Source organism: Vanellus vanellus (genome assembly GCF_965231255.1).
Source record: "Vanellus vanellus genome assembly, chromosome: 5".
In the NCBI taxonomy this organism is placed as follows: Eukaryota; Metazoa; Chordata; class Aves; order Charadriiformes; family Charadriidae; genus Vanellus; species Vanellus vanellus.
In genome coordinates this window covers 43,894,246-43,919,626 of record NC_138910.1, presented here as the reverse complement: position 1 = coordinate 43,919,626, position 25,381 = coordinate 43,894,246, and the positions used below count along the sequence as shown (strand labels likewise).

At 42.6% G+C, this 25,381-nt stretch overlaps 1 protein-coding gene across 1 annotated transcript in view; it reads right to left on the bottom strand.

Annotated features, from left to right (window-relative positions):
• Positions 1–9,848: 9,848 nt before the first annotated feature.
• USP40 (ubiquitin specific peptidase 40) overlaps positions 9,849–25,381 on the bottom strand; it is a 36,500-nt gene continuing 20,967 nt past the window's right edge. Inside the window, exons 21-31 of the mRNA XM_082483498.1 lie at positions 25,118–25,154; positions 24,064–24,128; positions 23,393–23,467; positions 17,100–17,226; positions 15,878–15,972; positions 14,520–14,638; positions 14,095–14,160; positions 13,641–13,851; positions 13,411–13,506; positions 12,447–12,541; positions 9,849–12,028 (exon numbers count right to left, since the gene is read on the bottom strand). Coding sequence (XP_082339624.1) covers positions 11,920–12,028; positions 12,447–12,541; positions 13,411–13,506; positions 13,641–13,851; positions 14,095–14,160; positions 14,520–14,638; positions 15,878–15,972; positions 17,100–17,226; positions 23,393–23,467; positions 24,064–24,128; positions 25,118–25,154 — 1,095 coding nt within the window. The 3' untranslated portion in view covers positions 9,849–11,919. The remainder of the gene's footprint in view (positions 12,029–12,446; positions 12,542–13,410; positions 13,507–13,640; positions 13,852–14,094; positions 14,161–14,519; positions 14,639–15,877; positions 15,973–17,099; positions 17,227–23,392; positions 23,468–24,063; positions 24,129–25,117; positions 25,155–25,381) is intronic.

The following is a 25,381-nucleotide window of genomic DNA, read 5'->3' as shown; positions in this document are numbered from 1 at the left end:
GGTCTCTACAAAGTGTCACTTCATTCTCTGGATTCCCCCATTCCTCTTTTTTTTTTTACATTTTGTCTGTCTGCTAGTTTCCATTCGCCAACCTCTGCTAAAGCTGTTCATGCTGGCTTTTATTTCTCTTGTAATCAGAAAAGCTTGGCATTCAGAACACAGCAGCATACATGTGTTTTTATAGCCTAGTTTTGCAAATAAGCAGAGCTTTTGAATTTTACTGAAATGACCATCCATCTTCCTTTGTACAACTCAGCCTCCCATGCAATTTATATCTAGATTTCATGCAGTACCATTCTGGTTCAAGAAACATGTGATCTTTGCATGTTTCGGTGACTCTCAGGCCACTGTCATTCTCCGCCTCGAGCTAGCAATATACCATAAGCCACTGGCAGTAAAACACCACGTGAAGTCTAGGTGGTGCTCCTGAGCTTGCCTTGTGACACTCCATGTCTGGATATTGGCTCTTCACCCTGTGAGTGAACTGGAGATAGAAGAAAACCACTGGTGATGTGTGAGAACATATATATGACACTCCACACTTGGGACCTGGTTCACTGGCTCAATGAAAAAGTATGAGGAGGTGAGAACAGAGCACAAGTCAAAGGAAAGAAAGGATCTCTCCTTTCCCATGATCTGTGCTGGCTCCAACCCCTCTTTTTGTTCATTTTTTTTGTATTTTATTTATAGCACTTATAAAAAAAGGGAACAAAAATAGTATGTCTTCCTTTAACTACATTAAGAACAACCAAATGCTTTGCCTCCTTTTGCACTGAAGACTCCAAAGAAGAAGGACTTGCCTCCTTCTGTTACCACAGCCATCACCAGCCCCAAGGTCTAGCTGGGAAACAGCCCAAGGCTGTTGTCCTTTGTCGTTCAGGCAACAGAAGCAAGCACTGAAGTTGAAAGTCCAAGTCCTGCTGGACCTTAAATATAGGTAAATGCTGTTTCTTCAAAAAGTGCCAAGGAAAGGCATTCACAAAAAACAGTATTGGAACAAACATTCCTCTGATTGAGAAACCAAGCTATGGAAACACAGGGGACACAATATTACCAGCTCTTCTAAATCCCTATCCTGACTTCCTGGGCCCATATGGTACACTAAAGCCCACTGTATGGAACACCAAAAGGGGGTCCTCACCAGGAGCCCTTCTCTTACTCAGCATAACAGAGCAGACAGAAACAGAGACCACAATATGACTGCATACAGAAGCAAAGCTAGGATTTCCTAACAGACCAGTGGCTGGTTCCGCAGTGGAAATTATGGTCTTTCTCGCTTGACGTACCAGGCACTTTGCAAAGACCTAGCAACCCTCAATGGAAAGCTGGTGTTTCACTTCCTTAAAATTGATGATGGGAGAAAACCATCTCCTTAGGTTGCGACACAAGTCCTAGTTATTCCATAGAGTTATGCCTCTTATCTTTGCACGACCCTCTCCTTATGCTGCTGTTCCCTGTTACTGTTATGGTTCAGTTCATACCACGTTATTTACATTGTCATTTCTTATTTTATTATTTTTTTTCCTCACAGGAATGTGCTAAACCTCTTCTAAGAGCAGTGCATTCTGTACCACTCTTGATGTGAAGGGTGTCAAGAGAGGTGTATGCGTCCTGTCTGTATCTCTCAGTTTGACTCTGGTAGACTTCATCCACATGGACACCCATGCCCAAGGAAGTAGGTGTGTCTCGCATAAACTCTGCATGAATACTTTTGTAAATCAATATACTTCAATTAAATGCATGTTTCCAGGCTGACTGAAGAAAGCTTTTTGAAAGGTTGTTCTGCGCCTTGGCGGGAGCAGGATATCCTAGAATTTCAGCTAACGTCCATACCCAGCTATTGTGAAAATACAGAGGTATAAAAAGCCCTTGCCTTACCTGGGCTAGAGGGGAGAGGCTGCAGGAAGGACACCCCTGTCAAGACGTCAGCAGGAGCTGCCAGGTGAGAGACTACTTCCAAGTAAATGGCTACTTATGAGACTGTCTTCTCTGTAAGGAGGACCATGCATTTATTTTCTGCCAGGGTACCCACTCCTTGTAGGTGGGCTTTTGCTAGATGTGATTGCTGGTTATTACACCACTGAACTGTACCCAAGTGAGGAGGACTGCTTGACCAAAACCAACTACCACGCATAGAGATCTCAGGTGAAGAAAGGGGCTGCTGTCAGGACAGAGGGTATCTGCTTCCCCATGGCTGCATTTTCCAAGTCACTCACCAGGCTCCAAGTGCATTCAAGCTTTCAGATAGAGATGACCTGATCTGTATTGCTTCTCTGCCACCTTATCTCCCAACAAACCTAACTGAAGCTCTGGCTGATCCATGTTTGGCTGAAAATATAGACCACTTCATAGTGGATTAAGCAGTTTATCTCTGCATCTCAATGAGTGATAGGAAACATGCGAACAAATGTTGGAATTCAGCTGCAAGGCAAGCTGTGGAGATAAGTGCAGGCAGATACAGCTGTTTTTTCTTGATGAAATCAACCAGCTAGACAAACTCAGAATCACTCCAGAGGCTCCCCAAGCTTCTGCTCAACTGTCAACCTTGATGTTAGCCCACTTCTAACAGGGAAATTAATGTTTCTTGGGCATCTCTTTTCTTTGCCTGAAGATTTGGGTATTTGTTAAGTTCTGCCTGCCTGAGTTGATCCTTTCTCTTTCGGTCTTTGCCAACCAGAAGCATGCACGCCTTTCCATTCCTGTGTTACCTCCTTCTCTGCAATGGTGTAAGGGTGGCTGCACAGATCCGGAAGCTCCCTGATGAAGAGGAAGAAAGCCCGGCTCAGATACGGACCTTTCAGACTCTTCTGAGGTGAGTTACTGGGATGCTTGAGGCAGTCCTGAAGTACCCCTATTGCTCTCTGTCACAGTGGCTAGTACACACCTCCACCCATATATCCAGGTAGGGATATATCTGAGAGCAGTGGCTGGGAGATCCACCCCTGTGTTGCCATTGAGAAGCAAAAGCCCAAACCTACCTTTCACAGGTACCATTTCCACAGCAGCCAAGAGCACCAGTGCATTCAGCAGGGGAGAAGTCCTCATGCTCTGTGCTTGGGCATAGGTACATGTGCTTTGCTCCAAACCTGGGCTGGGGATGGAGCCAAAACCCAGGCTGCTACACTGGCTGCTGATCAGCTGCTGGATCAGCTTTTCTGCCCCCCAGCAGCTCCCACCCCTACAAAGGCATGCTGTGTACACAGGAGACCATAGTCACACAGCCAGGCTGCAGCCAGCTCAACCCCTCTGCTGTCCGCTTTCCTGCCAGCATTGCAGGTCAGGCACAGGCAGCAGGTACATCCTCTTCCTTCCTGGGGTCTCCTTTGGGTGATGCAGGGCTCATGCAGGGTGCTGTAACCACTGAAAGGGGCTCCAGACTGAGGTCCAAGCTTTGCTCCGTCAAGTAAGATCCAGGCACCTCATGCCAAAACCACTCTTGCATCTCCACCCTCCCTAGCCCCCAACCTTACCGCAGGAAGCCATCCGCAAGCAGCAAGCCTGGTTCAGCTCTTTGGGAGGGTGTATGAGCTCCGGGAGGAACCCTGGGCTCCAGTTTTCCAGTTTTCGAGTGGCTGGAAATACCTGTCTGTAATCCTAATCCACCACCTGAGCCCTAGCAAGGCTGGGGTTTCCTTATCAGCTGTTTGTTTGCTTGGTGTTTTGTTTGTTTGTTTGTTTGGTGTGAAGCCTTTGCAGCACATGCAGGGAATGGTGGAGAGAGTAAATCCTTTGGGGACCCTTGAGAAGAGTTGAGGAATAAAACAGTTGTAAAGTTTTTCTGGGCAGTAATGTGTGCTAGGTTAAAACTTCCCTGGCGGAGACACATGGCTGTGGAACAGGCTGGTGGACACCAAGCTTTCCTCAGTTATCCTCTTTCCCCCTAAACTCCTGTTAATTCTCCTTCCTGCCTACTCTCAACTCCAGTCTTGGGCCCCAGCAAACATGCATATATATCAGCGCGTGTAATACCATGGCTTTGAAGTTACAGGTATCTTGCAAGCAGGGAGAGTCAGACACCAAGAAAATTATCTTTGCAGCCTCATATTCACTGATTCACAGGGACTGCAACGTGCCTTTAGTGGCACATTTTCATCTGCAGACAAGAACCTTAGAAGTGCAATAGTTTACAGCATTGGAAAGCTCAAGTCATCTTCTGGCCTGCAAGAGCATCTGCTACTATCTGTTTTATACGCTTTCGTCTTACTCTTATGAGGCCCAAGAGTGTGTCAGACCACTCACTATCACTTGATAGCCTCCTAGGTTATCGAGAACCAAGTGAGGTTTGTCAGGGAGGTGTCTCCCCCCCATTTCTTATGAAACTTCTATAAGTATTTGTTCCCCCAAATGCATACAGCATAAATTGTGAAGATGACTCCTACGCTCTGTAGTCCAGGGTCACAGATGGCCGAATAAAGCCAAGGTGTATGCATTCATGTTCAGCCACTGGGTAGGAAATATATCTGTACACCAGCATTTCAGTTTGTCAGGGACCAAATGTCTTTTGCATTTTACTTTATGAGAATCAAGTCCTCCAAATTTTGTGTGACGTATGCATGTCAGAAAGCAGTGCCAGTCATTTACTGGTGTATTTAGAATCAATATAAGAAGATGCAAAACCAGGAAAAGCAGCGATCCAGATTTTTTTTCCCACACAAATAATGTATTTCTCTTTCTTTTAGCTTTAAGGAAAACATTTGCTTCTAACCCAGAGATCCAGCAGATGGGTCAGGAGGATTTTATCATGCTCAATCTGGTGGTAAGTCTGAATATTTTAAAATATTAATCAAAATGTTCATTGGGCTGTGGAATAAGCCATATTAAAAGCAGAAATTGATTCAATTTGCACAGGTTTGAAGCTGTATTTGAAATTTTCTTTCTTCTTCCACTTCTCTGGGGATGTACAACAGGGTTTGCAAAACACCAACACAGTTCCTCCTTGGAGAAGGGACAGGGAGACATTTCCATACACATGTACACATACTTATTGGTATGGAAATACCATTTTGTATACTCCAACAACAGGTGGTATTCTGATACAATGAAAAAATATCCAGTCATCAGGCTTTCCAAGTTACCTGCCTGGGGTTTCTGTCCTCATCCCCAAGCATCTAGCACAGGACAACTCAGACACAACAGGGAAACTCCGTATCTGACCAAATCAGAATCGTTAGCTGTTGGTAGATGAGGCAAGCTCAGCTGATTCAGTCCATTTCTGGTGCTGAGACAGTTTCCCATCACTTAGACACTGTCTAACTCTGACAGCATTCCAGCAGTGGTGACAACATGGCATCTGACGGCCATTACGTCCCTCGGATCTTCTTTGTGGGTGAATCTCTGGGGTCAGGGAAATAATCAAGGCAGCATTTTTTCTACGTGGTCCCCATTAAATTTATGGTGCTCTAAGTAATAGCTCTTATTCGTTTGACCACTGAAACTGCAGAAATAACCCAAACTTTCAAAAGAAACAGCTTAACTGGAAAAAAACCCAAATTGTTCAGCAATTGAAGCTAAAGTCAGGCATCCAAAACCACCACCATCTTTTTAAAAACCATGACAGTCTTATTCCACTGGTGGAAATGAACAGTATGTCATGGCTAACATATATCCCTTAAGAGTTTGGTCCTGCCTACGTGACACCATGCCACAACATCTGAATACAAGCCTCTTTCTCCAAGCCTGTCCTCAGATGAATTACAAACGCTCCATCCAAGGGCAGAGCAAAGGCCCATCACTGACTGTGACCAACAACTGTACAAAAGGCAAACTTACCATCAAACTGCTGGGTACAAAGGGGAAAAATTAGCAATAATCTTGAGCCACCAGACAAGGCTTACATGTAGATGATCTACTCCCGATGGGTTTCAGAAGCTGACTTCCTTAATTAATGTACAGCTGCTGAGAGCCTGGTGCTTCCAGATGTACCTTTCCGGCTAATCAACACCATTTTAAAAGGCTTTTATCCTCACAAAATTATTCACCCTGCCCCACTTCACAAAGCCAGAGTTGCTGATGGTCTTGTACTTTTTTTCCCTCTTAAGATCCTTCTACAACAATTCGAGATGATCTAACTGGCAAATATGGGAACAGGATGAACACTTATGAACCAGAAGATATTTAGACCTGTGAGTGAAATGGGCACTTTACTGATCCGTTTTTAGCCATCTCAAGTTTATGCAAAATAAATATGGTTGAAGGAAGAGGCTATAAGAGAATCTTGAGAAATGCTCTATCTATTTCTGCAGTAAAAACTTCTTAAAGCCCTTTATAAACATGAATGAAGTAAATTTAGTGTTAAGTGACTTCCAGGAAAAAAACATTGCCAAATATTTCTTAAGAACTGTGCAGTAAAGTATGGGAAGAGTTGTCCTCAGTTTCTGAACTCTGCTGGTGGGGTTTCCAAACACCATGTAAGTTTGGCCCCAAAACCCCAAATGACAGAAGCTGTTTCAAAACTTCTCACCCTAGAGATAACCAAAGATTAAAAATACATATTCCACAAGGACTGGAATTAATTCCTAAGGGTTGGTGTCTCTGCAGTCCCCTCTCTTGGCTACCCACTTTAATGACACTGAGAGAACTGTATGTTTCTAAGGTATCAATCATAGCAAGATCATATAGCAAGATCATAAGCAGGATCTCGATCATAGCAAGTTGGGATGAGCCAGATTCAAAAGCTGCAGGTAACAGAACACACCCCTTCCCACAGAGAAGCCAGCTAACAACAATCCTGTCATTAGGGTTCACAGTCCTTTTTTCTAGTTTTTCCACTTCAGCAGCACACAGACTTTTGTCTGACACTCCGGCAAAGCTTTGAACCTCAAGGGACACCTGCAGAATAAAGAAAAGAGCATCTGTACCACCCACAAACTCCACCAGATGAACTGGCTAATGGCACTCTGTTGCTGGAGCCCTGATTAAAATACAGCGTTCTATACATTTCTGCCACCAACAGGAGTTAACGAAATCATCCAGTGAAAGGGGAAAAAAAAAAGAAAGAAAATAATTTTTCTCCCAAATCAGTGGCTTAATATTTTCTAGAAACTAATTGCTAATTGCAGTCAAAACCCGTTGCTGACACAAAATAACTAGTTAAAACTACTCATTAAAATTGAAAAAAAAAATATTTAAAGACCTATTAGAAGTCTAGCTATCCAAAGTGACTTTAATTTCTGACATTGGCGGTGTAGATGTAGGAAACTTTACTGTTATCTTTAGTAACTTCATGCTTTCTCCGCAGTGATTGAAAATATGAGACAAGCAAAGTTGCTTCTGCACACAGAGCTCTGAGCAAGGGGCAGCACCGATCCCCACGCACAGACTGAGACAAAAGCCCCGGGAGTGCCGAGAGACACAGCACGGCACACACGTGCCCTCCTTGCATCTTCCCTCGCAGACCTCTCATAGAGAAGCCACAGTCACGAAAACTCAGTGCACCCCACCATGCAATAGATACCCAGCATGAGGCACTGCTCACTGATTTTTAAGTTTAAACAGTTTATCTTAATGACTTTACAATTACCATTAATACAGAAGAATTTTCTTTGCTAGTACAAACTCGTCTTTATTCCAATTACCATCATTCCGAAAAGGATACTTAGATTATAAATATGTTTTCTAAGTTTGTCTTGTGTGCGCCTAGCTACCTTGTACTTGTTGCAGTGAGTTTTCCACAGCAAAATTTCTTTTTTTATTTAAGCCATATCTCTTTTAGTTTGAAAGCCTTTAGTTTGAAGCACAAGGGCCTAAGGCCCGTTTTGTTTTCCTTTTTCTAAACACGCTTCTTCCCAGTGATTAGCAAGAACATTTAGCAAAAGCAGATGGTTAAGCCCTACTGGTCATCATCTGAATACAACCACTGGGAATCAAAAACTGTTTGGGCTGCAGTTAAAGTTTATGGAAAAGCTTTGTAATGCAGTATTTTATAGATTTGTTAACCATGAAGCTGATACTCTCTCAGCAACAAACCCACAACCTAGCAAGAAGATTGATGCTCTTGTATGGCATGAACACATAGATCAAACAGGAGCAGAAGCAGCAACACGTGCAAACCACATTCAATAAACAGAGCTGATGGGCCTCCACTGCCTGACTGTAATAAAAACCCATGGAAAGGGCTGTATCATTATCATGTCTCCTGCATTTATCAGCACAGGGAGCTGCACTGACCAAGGATCAGTCAGAAAACAGAGTATCAAGTTGAGCTGTTAGCTTTCCAGCCAGACTCGAGGGCTTGGAGCTCACACCTCTCAGTCTCTTTAAGCTTGCTTGCAAACTCAGATTAGTTACCTCCAGATGTGGTGGCCTTGACAAGGCAAGGGCTGAAGATGAACTCCTCAAATTACAGGCAATGGCAGCAGAAGTACTGGCAAAATCCCAAAGCTGCAGCTAACCACGCTGGAGGGCACTCCCGGCACCCCCACCCTTCAGCACAGGGAAACAGCCAAAGCAGCCAGTGAGCCCCAGAACCATGGAGCTTCTCCCCAGCACAGGCTGCAGCCTCTGTGCCATTGCTCAGCTGTCCCAGTTATACCTCTCCACGCCATCGTGCTTCCTTCTTGGGGGTTTGTACCTGCAAAACCTTTCAGAACGTGACCACCCTGTGGTCACGTGGGAGAATTAAAGTGAGTGAGAAGGACTTTGCTTTTTAACAGGTCACTTCCTCCTATTCCATAATCACTTACACAAACTGGAATGAGTTACGAGGAAACGCAAGCCCACTATTTTCTCATAATAAAATTCCCAGAGCCGAACACTTGCTTTTACAGGTACTGCACCAGGAGCAGACACAAAAGATAACTATTCCTCAGCAATCTGTGTTTCTTACTCTATGCAGAGCTACAGTTCTCTAAATGATTTATGTGAATTCCCTTGAAATACAGACCAGATGAATACATTTGTGCACAAACTGGGAGTGAAAATAACGAGCAGTTGATAGTTGTCCTGGTTTGAGTGACACAGGACTAATTTCTTTTCTAATAATTGGGAAGACTGCACTTTTAGAAGACACTAGTGTCTGAATTTGTGAAAATATTTACTTTATAACCAGCTATGGTATGTGGATTCCAACGTCTTGGTGTTTTCAAGCTTGCCAGATGCAGGGATGAAGAGGAGCAAGACCTGGGCACTTGACCCAAGCTGGCCAAGAGGATTATTTCATACCACGAGCATCACATTATATATATAAATATATATATATTTATAAATTAGAAAATTTGCTGCAAAGTGTTCTCTCCCTTGATGGCTGCCATCCTGAGAACTTTTTGCCCCAGTGCCGGATCCCTGAGGCCCTCCCTTCCTCCCAAAGCCATAGCGCTCAGAGGGTCCAACATTTACTGTGCACAGCTTCCTACTGACAGAATTGGCTGAGTATAAGCTTTGCATATTCTGTATTGGTATAAGGATCAATATTGGTTCTTTAGTGCTATTAATGTTAATAATATAATCTTATTCTATTAAATCTGTCTATATTTCAACCCCCAGGTTTGCTTGTTTTTTCCCCAGTTCCCCTTCCCAGGTAGGGAGGGGTCATTGGGTGATAGAATAATTGTCTAAACGACAATAAATTGTTATGGGTTTCTCAAACCATAACAATACTATACCATGCTTTCTGAAAAAGGAAAAACACAAGCTAAAAATCACTTGAACTTGCATCATAATCCCAGTCGTCCAAATGAACACAGGTCTTTCCACAGTGCAACCCCAGCCAGGCTGGGGAAACTTCTTGCACAGAGATCAGGATGCTGTCTTAGGAAAAGATTTGGAAATTAAAGCTTAATGAAGGTTGTGCCCTGTCCAATCAACGTGTATCAATGAGACATGCATAGACAAATCAAACAGACATATAGAAATGACTTTTTATTTTGTGAAGAACACTTGAAAAATAAAGATGAAAGCTTTTTCAGGCTTTGGAATATAACCATCATAAACTGTGGAATCACAAAGACTCCGTTTTAAAAAGGTGTTCCCTCTACCCACCCCCATTTTTAATGAACTCTCTAATTGTGGAATGACCCACAATAGTTTTAAGAAAAAAATATGCACTTTGAGCCAACATTAGAAATAATCCAAGACTGGATCAGTGCAGGCGCTGCTACATTACACTTTAACAAAGGCACATACTCAAATCCCCGCGTCAGTACTTGGAATCCATATTTATATTTCTCAAAACTTTGCGTTTTCAAGAAGGGACTAGAGTTATTAAAGGTAGGTGGGAAGGTTGAGCTTAGTACAGCTGTCCAGTAAGGAACTGGAGGAATTAAAGGGACAGCAAAGTAAGCGCAATGCAATGGAACAATCTGCAAACACAAACCTTTCTTGCTTACCTTAGTGATCAGTATGTGTGATAATTTCTGTAAACCCTGGCTCACAAGAACACTTGTTGATATGGAAGAAGGCGATGCAAAATAAGATGGGGAAGGCAATTCGCTGCCCTCACCTCAGTCAGAAAAATCTATCCATAAAACTAGGATTTCAAGGTTCAAGTAAAGACTACCTACAACCAAAACAGTGGGGAAATTTAAATATCCCCTTCTTGAATTAATTGGCCTAAGAAAGCACAGAAGCACCTGCTCAACTTTAAAGATATGCAAAGAAATAAATACTAATCATATGCTTCAAGGTGCTTTTGACTTTTTTTTTTCCTGATAGCGGAGAGTGTCAGCTTTTGTCTCGAAGCTGTCTGGAATACCAGAATACTGTTAAAAAGGGTAAATGAGAGATGTTCTCATATTAGCCAAATTTTTAGAAGTCTGTTGTACTGGCATCTTCTACTACAAAATCTTCTACACATGTATGAAACAGGTTAAACATTTACAACAGTCCCTACAATTGACTGGTATTGCGTCTTCTCATTATGACAGTTTTAATTAAGGGTACTTCAGGCTATGTTCAAAAGCTATTTTTGAACAATTACTTTGCTCATTTCAGAACAGGTTTCAGAACATTTGTGTAGTTCAACAAGGCTCTGCAGTGTGTTTGATAGCAGACTTCACTTGATACGGCAATCCATTTGCACAGGTTCCCAGCCGCAGAAGGCAAACACGTTAGATGCCGCCAGCACATTACTGCTGCACAGAAATGCTTGCGTGTTATCTTCCACCATTCCATTTTCACCTTATCATTCAAAACATGTTTGAATGAATAAGAGTACTGAATATAAATACAAGCCTTTTTCCTGAGTATAATAAAACCCATTTCAGACCAGACATCAGCTCTACCAATTTTTTCCATCCCTTTTGTTTGTTAGTTAAGCTTAAGGACAACAAAAAAGCCCTCAAAACTTTATATTTTAAAGTTACCACACAGTTGCTTCGTATCACAAAAGGTCTTCAGGTTTTAGAGCTTGACAAATTCTGAACTTGCCCTTTTTTGAACCAATTTAGTACACTTTGTGCAGAGATTTCCACATTTGCTTCTTTCCTGAAATCTGACTCAATTTACTACAGACTGAAGATTTTATAGAGACAAAAGCAAATTCTAATATCGCTAGTAACTTCAGTGATCAGAGACAGAAAAACATTTCTAAAAAGAGATGTTTATGACTGCATTAAAAACCCCAGCAAACTGTAGTGATGGTGCAAGACATCAGCATCTGATCAACACAAAAAAAAAAAAAAAAAAGCATTTAGGGTGATTACAAAACAGTCACCAAAATGTTATACAATACATTAATCCGTTTTCTCGTGGATAAAGTGCATTTACCTAGCCTGAGAGTAGGTACCACATTGATAAAGGGATGCTAAACCACTTCCCCAAGAGAGATTAGAAGAGAATCAGGGTTATCCTGAATCCTATATCCAGTTTGTCTCGGTGATTCCTGAAGACACTTTGGGACAGACCCTCTTTCTGGTCCAGCTGAGGTACTCCATTCCAATTGAGTACATCGGTAGTATGGTCTGGTCAGCAAATCATCTCCAGGTGCTATCTGAAAACTCCCACATTGATAGAAAGAGCCACTTCTGGTTTACGGTGCTTAATACTCAGCTTCTCCTCAGAGAAAACATGGTCTTGTAAGCGTTCGGCTTGCCGACTATTAAAAAAATAAAATTAAGATGCCTAATATTAGTGTTGAGCCTTAGTACTGACAGCAGCATGAGCCTGGACTGGAACCCAATTTCCACATAGTTGTGACAACGCAAGCTCGCACTTACAGCCTGTACAGGGCCAGCGCAGCCAAGGGGTTCATTTTTCATGTCCAGAGGAAATGACAAATTCTGCAGTGTGTTGCAAGAGGAAAAACTAAGGCTCAGTGTAGGAACATGGCATCTAAAGCCATGTTTGAATTTGAATTACCTGAGCGCTTCCTTCAGGATTACTAGAATTGTGTACTCTGACAATACCCAGCTAGCACTGTCCGAAAAAATTATCCAGGTATCAAGCTAGTCTGAAAAGCAGCAAAGAACAGTTTGCATTATTTCTAAAGAAAAATAAATGTAAATACTCAATACCTTTTCTTTTTTTCTAATGCAAGCTGCCTTTGTTTTTCTTTTCCAACATCATCTCTCACTGTGCTGAAGTCCTTTATGTCATCAAGGAGAAGATTCTGTTGTGAAAAAGGATTGAGTGTATTAGCTTATAATTTTTATCTACCAAAGCTATTTCCAACAAGTTACTCAGTTCACACGTTTAATTTTCAGTGTGTTTCCTCAAACTGGTTCTATAGCAATTAACTTCAAGTTAACTAGGTGGCAAAAATTCGAAAAGGCAGAAAAAATTTTTTAGACTTCTTTCTATGTTTTGCATTTAACAGTGAATTTGTGTTAGAGATTTCTCTCCACAGTCTAATACATCAGGATAGGACATCAGACTTTTTGCCTACTGCTTTAAAACCCAGTGAGTATGTTCTTTCAGAGATCTCCTAGATAAGCCTTATTGCTAATTCAGAGTTCAATATGCTGCTCTGTAACTCTTATTTAAACAATGAAATAGATCTGTAACAATTCTTTGGAAAAAATGTACTGGGTTTAATCTTACAGTAAGGGTTTTAAAGGCTGCAGTTCTTGGATTTTACTCAGAGCTGGGAAATAAAAAAAAGTCAATAAAATGAGGGCAAAAAAAAAAAAAGATCCAGTTTCTTCTGGATAGTGTTCAAAGGCAGAACAGAAACTAACTGCTTGCATTGGCTGAGAGCGGCCAAGAGCCTCTAAGGTATTGCCCTCTAGTGCCAGTACCAAGATATAAGGGGAAAAGCATGAAACTTCCATCAAGTTGATAAAGAACAGGAGAAAAAGAAGAAAAACCACCAATAGCAACAAATTTCCTATCCACACAATGTATTGTCCAGAGTCACATACCAGTACTTTCATAGAGATGTAGCAAGATGCAGAAAAACTAGGAAGAAATTCAGATACTGCAAAGTATACAGTGCGTGAACCTAATCCTTGTGCAACAATTAAAGCCAAGTTAATTTACCTTCACCCCAATGATGTCACCATCTTTCAGGTGATAAGGCGCTGACTGTAAACTCTCCTGTTTTTTCTTCCGTTTCTTCTTTGAAATTTGCTGTGTCTGAATAAAATCAAAACAGAAGATTTGTACATGGCAGATTTTGGAAACCTGCTTATATATGTTTGCTCAAGAACTGCAGCATAAAACATACTTCTCTCAGAACAATGGTTGGATTCGGTCATACTAGATCTTACCCAGCTAGATATTGGCAGCCACTCAAATTTTTCAGGGAAGTATTTGGCTATTTCAATTTTATCTACAGGGAGACAATAGTGAGAAGCCACTCGCTGTCTCAGTGCCCCGGTTGTGCACTCTTTGGAGATATCCCACACCAAATCCGTGGAGTCATAGTAGTCCCTCTCCCCTGGTATGCCCATCTGGACTCGAAGCAGCAGTTCATGGGGGCTGTCATCAGGAAGAGAAAATAGACCATTCTTGTGAGTCATACTTTCAGAATCCAGAATTCCCAGTTTTCACTTGCTCTTGCCCTCTCTTCTTTTTGTTTGTGGAAAACAAAAAAAATAACCTCCAAAGTCTTCTCACATACCATTATTTAAAGTCCTGACAGAAAGTATTTAATTTAAAGCTGCTCAATTAAGTCTTATCTCAAATGCACTGCTGTAAAACATAAGTATCTTGAGATCTTACCCCAGATGCTCTTCTTTTTGCAAAGCTTCTATGCAGATTTCCACTCGGGCACCCATCTTATAGTCACTGAAAACAAAACAAAGATTACACACATTTCCAGTCACATATTCTAAATTTCTGAGAAGAAAAATCAGTTTTAGTCAAGTAGACCCATGCTTATCTAGAAAAGCAAAGCAAGAGGTTATTGGAAGAAAAAAACAAAAAACTCAGAGAAGTACAAAAATGGCATTTAAAACCACCTAAAACAAAGCTTAGCATAATAAGCATGGTAGGATCGACTTATGCTCACACTTTTCACTTCCACAGCTCTCGAGTTAAAAAACATGCTCAGTTTCTGTTGACATTTGACTGAGCTGATTTATTTCTCCACCAATCCACCCCACAATCAAATGTAATGCTACTTGTGCATTCAGAAAGAAACCTACTTGAGTTGTTGCTTGTTGTTTCGTAGAAGCTTGCCCGGGCGCTTACTGTCCACTGTCCATGCTCTGAGAAATGAGGGTAGCGGGACAATCTGCTCCTGGCAGTATGGTAGGGTCATAGCCTGAAAAAAGAAACATTTCTTCAATAATTTTAGCAGCCAGTCTCATTGGAAAAAAGAAAACCTCTTGATTAATTCTCAATGCAATACTAAAGCAATCATATATAGGGCAAGGTAGTTAGATTTATTCCACACAAGCTTTTGCTTGTGACTTACTGGTAGTGGCTATGATGGACATATTTGCTTTTCAATCTCAAAGCAAGTTGGGACTTCAGTCCCTCCCAACATTTCTCAACTTAACTTACATTTCAAAAGTACTGAATTTCTTTTTTTAACCAAAATTTGTATAACTGGGAGGGAATGAGGCTGACACAATCATGACCCCAATCTCTAGAGAAGTGCTGAGCAAACTCCTTTAAGTCCTTGTCAAGGACATAATATTCTTTCCATGCTAAGACAATTCTCCTTGTTCAAGATGAACACAAGATGCAAATGGTCAGTTTTGCATAGCAGTAGTTTGCCAGAGACTGAAACTGAAGTCGTACCCAAAATAGTAAGTGTTGGTATGGCTCAGAATCAGATGAGATATCCTACCCCATGCAGTTTAAGTAGGACAGCTAACTTGCTAAACAATAGCGAGCCTTATTAACAGGACTGTTTTATGTCTTTTTGTGGGTTTGGGGTGGTTTTTTTTGTTGGGTTTTTTTGTTTTCTTTTGCATTTTTTTGTTGTTGTTGGTTGGTTGGGTTGGGTTTTAGTCTATTAAATTAATACATTTATGGTGAAAAGAGCATAAAAAGGCACCTTAGTTTCTGGCCAAAGAAACTAAGCTATACCTTCCTGAATGACGAACATGGCCTTCTGTGCATCAAATGCAATTCTTTATTCGTTAGATTCAACACACCAAAAAAAAAACCAATGCAGAAAACTAATACAGGAACAATGTGGAAATGGAAAGTAGCTTTTTAGGAAGTGCTTGTATGTGTGTGCTTCTCATGAATAATTTTTACATTGTGAAATAAAGATAGGGCTGCAAGCCAAAGTTCCAAATGAAGTGCAACAAGGCTTTTGCAGGTCAGGACACATGACAGGTAGAATGGCAACTGCAGGAGACATACTAAGGAAGTCTCTGAGCTACATGCTCCAACTGCCTCTTGGTACTTACCACTGAACATGGCATATAAGCAAATGCCATATCAGAACATACTGGAGACAAAGGAAAAGGAAATAAAAAATATGTATTAATAGAGCTCAATTAATCACAGTGTTGCTGTACAGTTCCAATACAGGAGAACATCTAACCTGCATCTTCAGATCTTCCAAAGAAGCTTCTCCCGCTATTTCTATACTGCCAGCATAACAAAGATCCATGTCTGTGTGGAAGTATTCTGGTGAATCTTTAGATGGGGGGAGAGAGGAGAGGAAGAAAAAAACAACAGAAGAGTCAACGTGACTTTGTTTATCATCCTAAGAGGTAACAGTCACTTCAAGGTGAGATTTCTCTTAGAGAAAGGACCTGACCTCAGGTTTTTTTTTTTGGAGGACAGTTCAAGAAACGTAACATCCAGTTGATAAAATACATTCTGTTAGTTGCCAAACAGGAAGAGTTCCAACTAAACCTATACTGCAAATTTTAAAACTAAGACCAGTTATTCACATTAGTAAATAGTATTAATTATCGGTTAGGACTCTGAAATGTAGAGCGTGTTGCAAGGTAAGTTAAATCTGCTCTTACCTATGCTACTGAAATCCTCATGGGAGAAAGTAAAACTCAGAAGACATTTGAGAGAAAAGGAGAAAAATGTAAATAAGTCTTCTAAAAGGAGAAGGGTCCTGCTCTGCAACACAACTCAGTAGCAAAGGGAGAATATTATTTTTCCTGTAGAAAGGAAAATCAGTTTGTTTCCTATTTTCCAATTTGCAGTTGTCCCACTTAATTTTCTTCTTCCTTCTCAGCCCTCACTAGATTTTCCTACCCTAGCTGTTTTTTCGATTTGGATTTGAATTTTAGAAGAATAAAAGACAGGTTAAAATACTGAATGTAAAGTCTCTTATTGTATGTAAGATTTACTCATCACTCCATTTTACAACTTCTCAAAAGGCAACATAGCCTGAAGTGAATTAAATTTGATATTAGGAGACTGGCATTTGAAGCCAATCACGTGTATGCTCATTAAGTAGATGCTTTACAATACTGCCACTGCTTTCAGGTACGGAGAAGCCTTTTTATTTACTGAGAAGTAAATTGCCCTGCTTCAAAATTTAGTGGAGGTCTTACCCTTGACCAAATATAGCTAAGAAACATCAGAACAGTACCACCCAGCACTCATGGCCCCATAAAAACTTAAATCTGTCTCCAAAGTAGCTCCTTTCACCATAAACTTGCTGAAACTTGTACAGCGACTCATAGGTTTTAGAAGAATTTTAAGATTTTGGATTAAAACTGTGGTTTTGACTCAAAGTCCTCAGTGCGATCATGGACAACCAGGCCATATGATTCCTTTAAAAAAATGATTAAGCTAACCTCCTGCAGGAGACACCTGCAAAGCATCCATCTTGCAGGTCATCCCATTCACTTGGTCTCGTGCATTCTCTCCGTGTTTCATATGAGTCGAAGACTTGAACCACCAGATGGGTATTTTAAGGAAACCCTGAAAAGTGAACAGGAAATACTGGGTAGCTCATGTGTTTCAACACAATGAAAAATTTTACCTTCATCTCAGGAAGAAGGGAAAGACTTGTTCAAATCTGAGCTTTTATAAAGGCATTGACATTCATCTAAGATCACACATCATCAACTTTTAGAGGGACTAAAGTGAAAAAAATCCAGCCTCATGCAGCCTAACATCCCCATCCTGGCATCCAACATTACCTATGCAACTTGGTGACACTGTTGTCTGAAGATTTGGACACAGATATGGCCTTGCCAGAGGAAGCCAGATTTGTCTAATCTCAGCAACTGCAATGCTGCTCTGCTGCTTCAGAAACTCCTGATTTTCTTACCTGCTCTGCGTGGCCAGGACAGGACACTAAGTTGATACCTCTCTCCTTTCCTGAACAGGAGAGGCTTGCTTTCTCTCAGATGCAGTTCTGAACTGGCCTGTTAACACCCACTGCATTGCTGCTGTGAGCTCTTAGCCTACTTTTTTTTTTTTTTTCTGAGAACAAGTACATTAAAAATATCTGGTTTTACTTTACAAAGCATTATTCACTATGGACTTGCTAAGATCCATGTTGTCTGCCCACAGATTCTTGGAAAGATTTTTAGTTTTCCGTTTCAACTTACAACACCCTATACTTGGGGGGTAGAGCAGGGGTAGAACGGGGTGTGGTGGTGCCAGGGGCTGGTGCTCAAGCCACAACCAACAGCGGCAGTCAAGGTGGCTGCGGATTTTGGGGGATGGACAGCAACATAGTAGCCAAACACTGTCTGCAACAGGGACCCAGGTGTCCCACTGGTAAGCAAATACGACTACAGGTCAGTCGTCTTACTCTATATAAATAGTGGATAGCCTAGATCCCTGGGAGCTCTCCCACACAGCAGTGGGCTGCATGCTGGGATCTCCCCCTGAGTAGAAACACCTCTCAAGGTTGTATCTCGAGATTCAGAGATTCCTTGCTGCAACAAATCCTTGGTTAAGTGGTTAATAGCATACTAAACTTTGAAATCTTAACTAAGTGATACATAGGATTGATTGCAGATATATAATCCTTTAGACATGAGCCACTGACCACGGCTGGGACTAGGATTGGATCCTGCCGTGCCTACACTCCTCCCTGAGAAGGAGTTTAGAAAGCAAGGGGGTCCCCCTCCGAACCTCGTGATTCAAGGGGGGGGATCCGCCTTTGTCTGATCGAGTCCTCTATGTAGTAAATAGCGAAGTGTACCTTGCCCTAGAATCTTGTTAAAATACCATCTACTTTATTATCAAACCTTGTGAAATCATTATTTTGTATCAATAAATATATTCCTGGTTCTCTCTTAAAACTGAAGTGGATCAGTCCATCCACCATACAGGTGCAAACCCATGTTTTTCCCTCTCTCTTGTATTTGGTCATTAAGACAGCAAGTATGGTTATTTCCCTCCTCCCCCTCCACAGCCATAGCTACGTCACAGCCTAAGGAAAATATGCAGGTGGAATGGCAGTCATTTATATGAGATTTTTGTCCATGCAGGGCAAAAATCTGAGCTTTAAGTAATTCACACGCAGGTAAAGATTGGATGCTTTATGAACAGTATTTGTGAATAACTCCAAAATTTTCTGGATAAACAAGAAATCTTGTAACACCACTACATCTCTGCAGGAAACCTTTGGCATGAGAATCACAAAAGCACAATCTATATGAAAACACAAGTTCAGAGGGAAAGGGTTGATGGAAATGGAGACAGGTATACCACAGCTGTCAAACTAGATTAGGAGTGTAGCTAGTCCTATAACATGCCAACAGGAATAATCTGTATCAGTGGTCTACTGTAAATTCCCCTACAACCATCCGTAGAAGATAACTCTTGGCAATGTTCAAATTGGTCCTAGGACTTGACTGATGTTATTTTTGAAGATACTCACATGCAAAGAAGCCCTCCAACAGGCTCCTTGCATTGCACCAGCAGCGCAGCCCCAATGATGTCAAGCCCTCTTCTGTCCTCTCCCTCAGGGCTCAATACAGAATAGATAGCATCTCCACGCTTCAGGGCAGGGGATGGAGAAAAAGCACCCGTGCAACACCTGGCAACCAGCAATTCTTTTAGATAGTGGTGGGAGACCTTCTGCAGGACAGCTGTGTCTCCCTTTCAACTGCCTGCAGGGTGTCTGGATGCTCTGCCTCCCCTTAGCCACTGTTGGGCATGAGGGGCCTGCGCCACTTGCAGCGAGCCGCATGGGCAGAAGGTACACCGAGGACCCCCAACTCCCCTGGAAAAGTCTTGCGACCATCTCATCCAGGGCACCCCAGCATATGATGAAGAGGGGGCTGGAGCCCAGGGCACACAAGGGAAGGTGGAAGGCAGTCCCTGTGCCCAAGGGGCAACAGAATGGCACAGGGGAGTGATGCCCAGAAGAGTGGCCCTTAACCCCCCTGACCCACGTTAGGGCATCTTTTAGCTCACAGGGCCCCCAAACTCCCAGAACAGCCATATTTAGCCACACACATAGCCATCACAGTGGTCCCCTGATGCTACAAGCCACCTCTGTTCCAGGCCCTATAAATACAGGGACCCTGGCTACCGCCCCACAGTTGAGCTTAAAAGCTCTCTAATCCACTCATGCAGCTGATGGTGTAAAGCCCATAGAAGTGGATCCACCCTAAGACCAGGAAGAGCCGATGGAAGTCGACTGCCTTCCAGCATAGCTTCCGTGGCACCACTACGTCATGCCAAGGCTCCCCTCCATGACACCAGCACAGAAGCACCCGGCCAGCACCCAACTACTGGCCCAGCCTCCGCACCTGGCATTAGCTGGGAGCTCCAGTCTCTGTGCCCAGCCATACCACAGGCTCACTCATTCCAGCTCCCACCAATTAGCAATTATTTTGTTGATTGCCACAGGTAGTGTGAGCCCTTCTCTTCCACTCCCCTACCCCCTCCCCTTCTGAAGGGGTGCCATCTCCTCTGCTTTGAGCCCCAAGAAAAGGGGACCAGACAACCTGGCTTCTGCGGGGCTGCTGTGCCGAGGAGGCAGGATTCATCCCTCAGAGGGCCTCCGAGTTCCCTGGGGCCTGGAGGTGGGGTCCCTTCACTCGGAGGATGAGGGTGGTTGAAGATGAAGCCAAACTCTCCTTGGCAGTGCATGAAGAACTGCAACATGTCAAGCAAAGAAGTTAGAGAGACAGCTGTTCCTCTGGAGAAGCAGAAGACTACAGGTCTCCCAAGAAGAAGAGCTGGCCTTGGGCATTAAGGTCCCTTCTAGCTGTTTCATTAGGAGTTCTTTTCAGGATTGATTATTACGTAATTTTAAAAAACCCAATAAAACAAGAAAGAGAACAGTAAAGATGCTTTCCTTGACTTTAGCAAGGTTTTTGACACTGTCTCCCATAACATCCTCATTAGGAAGCTGAGGAAGTACGGGCTAGATGAGGTGACAGCGAGGTGGATTGAGAGTTGGCTGTGGGACAGAACTCAGAGGGTTGTGATCAGCGGCACAGAGTCTAGTTGGAGCTCTGTAACCAGTGGTGTCCCCCAGGGGTCAATACTTGGTCCAATTTTGTTTAATATATTCATTAATGACCTGGATGAGGGGACAGAGTGTATCCTCAGCAAGTTTGCTGATGATACCAAACTGGGTGGGGTGGCTGACACCCCAGAGGGCCGTGCTGCCATCCAGCGTGACCTGGACAGGCTGGAGAGCTGGGCAGAGAAGAACCTAATGAGCTTCAACAAAAGCAAGTGCAAGGTCCTGCACCTGGGGAGGAAGAATGCTAGGCACCAGTATAGGTTAGGGGCGGACCTGCTGGGAAGTAGCTCGGAGGAGAAGGATCTGGGGGTCGTGGTAGACAGTAAATTATCCATGGCCCAGCAATGTGCCCTTGTCGCCAAAAAGGCCAATGGAATCCTGGGCTGCATAGGGAAGAGTGTGGCCAGTAGGTCGAGGGAGGTCATTCTCCCCCTCTACTCTGCACTGGTGAGGCCACAACTGGAATACTGTGTCCAATTTTGGGCTCCCCAGTTCAAGAGGGACAGGGAACTGCTAGAGCGAGTCCAGCGAAGGGCAACTAAGATGATTAAGGGCTTGGAGCATCTGCCTTATGAGGAAAGGCTGAGAGATCTGGGACTCTTCAGCCTGGAGAAGAGAAGGCTGAGGGGAGACCTTATTATAGCATACAAGTATCTAAAGGGTGGGTTGAAGGAGGATGGAGCCAGGCTCTTTTCAATGGTTCACAGTGACAGGACGAGGGGCAATGGGCACAAGTTAGAACACAGGAAGTTCCGTTCAAATACACGGAAACAGTTCTTTACGGTGAGGGTGACAGAGCACTGGCCCAGGCTGCCCAGGGAGGCTGTGGAGTCCCCTTCTCTGGAGATTTTCAAGACCTGCCTGGATGCAGTCCTGAGTAATGTGCTCTAGGCAATCCTGCTTTAGCAGGGGAGTTGGACTAGATGATCTCTAGAGGTCCCTTCCAACTCTGAAAATTCTGTGATTCTGTGATCTAAGGTGTAGCTGGGGGGCAGCCTGCACCACCACAATTACTGTCTTGCTATTTGGTGACTCTGTGCTTGTTGAGTGGTTGCATCCTGAGGCTGCCAGTGCCCACTACTAGGTATAGAAAAAGTCAGAAAAGACCTTAAACATAAACTAATATTCAGGGCTCAAAATGGGCTGGGGCGTCATGATACATCATGGCAGACCTCCTTTGCACAGGAGTCCAGCTAACTACTTGGTGCTGTTATTTTCTACTGCAGTTTCAAAAAACAGGTACTTCAGTGAAGTCCAAGAAGGCAGTCCCTCTCCTCCTCAGCCTGTCCCCATTGCAGTGCCTGATTCTCATGGACAGCCACTCCTCCTGCAAACTGTCCAGGACCGATGGCAACTGTTGCTTTTCATCCGCCTTTCCCTCCCCTTCTCCTGCACCCGATAACTAGAAGGACATACAGCGTGTCCCCATGGTGTGTAAGAGCTGACCTGCTTTTAAAATGCAGCTTTTACAGCTCCACACGTTCCTGAAGTGACAGCTCTGGCTGTCCCAGCTGGAGACAGGTGACAGCACTGCCTCTGTGTAAAGTTATGCAGTGACTCTGGAAATGAGACCCAGTGAGACTTTGCAGTGCCCACCATGCCACCAACCACGGTGGTTTCAGTCATGTCTGGGCATGAGACTGGCTTCTAGAAGCTGTCTGATGCAAAAAACACTTAAAATGCCCTTACAGAGAAGTTCTCAGAGTACCCTGCTGCAAACAGGCTCTGGATCCAGTGAACTGATCTCTAGATGATCTCTAGAGGTCCCTTCCAACTCTGAAAACTCCGTGATTCCGTGATTCCTCCTCTCTTATTTGGAACTCTAGTGACTGCATCTGGACTCCTCTGTCGCCTCCTGGACTCCCCAGACCAGGACAGACACTGATAGGTGGGGTGTGGGCCCGGCCCAGGGCCTTCAAGATGGTGAGGGGCAGGGGTACATGGCACAGGAGGGCAGGCTGAGGGAACTGCCTCTGGTCATGAGGGCAGTGAGACACTGGAGCAGGTTGCCCAGAGAAGTGGATCCCCCATCCCTGCAAGTGTTCAAGCTCAGGTTGGATGGGACTTTGAGCAACCTGGTCTAGTGAAAGATCAGAACTAGGTGATCTTTAAAGGTCCTTTCCAACCCAAACTATCCTATGACATTGCTTGAGGTTTGTTAGCAAAGAATCCTTTCATTTGTATAACCGTCGCTGACAAGAAGGTCTCCCAATAGGGCCCTCCATTTTCAAATGCCATCCTCAGTACAAATCTGAACTGAAGGCAAACACTTAAGTTCCTCTATCTTTATGATTATGTGAGAAAGTAGTAGTATAAGAGTTGTGCCTTCACAAGAACATTGCATGCCAGAAAGACTGATTTCCTCCACATTTGTCAACTTTAACATGCTTGTAAGCAAAGAAGCTGCAACAGGCCAGCCTTTTACTACAGAAGTTGAAAGAAGAATAAATATAGACTAAGAACATTATAAATGCTGACTGAGATCAAAAAAGCTGTAAAACTACAAAAAGCTTTATTCATTATTGCCAACCAGAATTTTTCAACTGAAATATTTTTAAAATAAGCAAGAGAAAAAAAAAGAAACTACTAGCATATTCAAGTATCCAGTCATGGTCAACTGCTTAAGAACAATCTCTTTCGTTTTACCTGTGGTGGAAGCTTTCCTTCAGTTATAACCAAAGTATCTCCTCTGCAAACATTAAGTTCCTTCAGAGTGGCATTCTGTAGAAAGAGAAAGCACAGTTTACTTGTAAGTCTATGTGTTCTTGTGCTTCGTTTCCTAAAGTATACATTGGTGGCTTTTTAAGCCATGCATGTCAAAGGTCCGAGGCGGTTTGCTTTTCCACCAAAGAGCACAGAAATATCCATTTAACACCCCCTGCTTGGAGACAGCTTTGCAGGGGCACACATGTATTGCACCCACAGGAGTCTGCCCTGGAGGGGTCCTTCCAGAGTATCCTGTTGAGCTGTGGACTTCCTTTGCACCTCCATATCTCACCAACTGAACACCTTGTGCTTCTTTATAGATATATCTTTAAAGTATTGTAAACCTAGACTTTAGAAAAAACTATGTGGATATGGCTTAATCCAAGTCCCTGAAATAAGAGGCAGGTGCACAAGATTCACATTTTAACCATAGGTGTCCCAACACTGCCTTCCTAAGGCACTGTGAAAATAAAACAGGGTGTGTACTGGTGTAGCACGCGCAATACCACCATGCATTTGCTTTAATGCAGCTCTCTTCAGGGAAAGTCTCTACAGAAAAATGGAGTAAATACACTATTGCATGATTCAGGTCAAAAATAGGATCCTCTTACTTCCTGACTTAATGCTTCCCCTGCTTCATAGCACCAGTCAATCCTTCTCAAATGCCAGTTGTCACCTACCAAAACACAAAAACATACATACGGAAAACTAATTAGCCAACAACGCTGTTTCAAAATAATCATTACAAAACTCTTATTAAGTGTTAAGGGGTTCTTGTGCTTGGCTATTGTTTGTTTGGGGTTTTTTTAAACACAACTCTGACAAATTGAATGCAGTACCACTTTCATGTCCTTCCCCAGACCCTAGAAACACCTTGCTGTTTGAAATGGTCTTCTCTTATTTGTATAAACGCCTCTTCCTCACCTACTTAATTGATTTCCCTGGTTTAATAGGAAAGCAAAGGAATTGGGTTGACAACACTTAGCCAAAAAAAAAAAAAATACCTTGCAGTCTTTTTAAACAGCAAATCAACTGACGTCTGACATTTCTTTGAATGAGAGAAGTCAGATCACAAATTTCCACACAACACTAAATTCAATTTTTCAAAAATGATAATATGAAATAAAGCAAGAAAAACAGAACCATTGTTTCTTGGCAGTAAACCTGTTGTTTGGCCGGGAAATTTGTGTGTGATGCTAGCACTGTCTTGATCTCTTCCTTAATCCTCATGTAAAAGCTTTGTAATGAGAACTGCTACCACTCAGATTCCCCAATAATGGCCAAACTGTGATCTCATTTTGAATAACTTGCTTTTGCAAAACAACCAAAAACTATTTTTTACAGTTCATGTCATGAAGTGGTTCAAACTATGATAGCAAATCTGTCAGAACAGCCAAACATGCACTCAAGCATATAGTCTAGGAACTGTGAATTTTGCCATATTTTGATTAAATAGAAAGCTTGAAACTGATTTTCAAGAGCAACTGCACAGCCAGCTTTTAAAAAAGCAAGACTGCTCTTTCACCTCCTCACAGTACAATGACAATGACGCACATATCATTGTAACACACTTATGACTTGTAACTTTTAGGGTAGCAAGAGCTATCTTAGAAACCTGAAAATTCCTTTAAAAAGATAATTAAATAACAATACAATACAACTAACCTGATAATCCAGATTTTTCCAGCATTAAATTTAGACACTGAAAAAAGAAACATACAATGAGATTTATCTCAATACATTGGTTGGGAAATAAAGTTTTCATCAAATCTATACTAGAATTTTTGAACATAAAAACTGAGCGACTGATTCCTAGTCAATTCCTAAAAACAATATAATTACATAAACATGGTGTTTTTGAGCTATATATTAAACCTTTCAAGTATGAGAGTAAATTTCTTGGCTGAAAAGAATGTCAGGTGAGTCAGC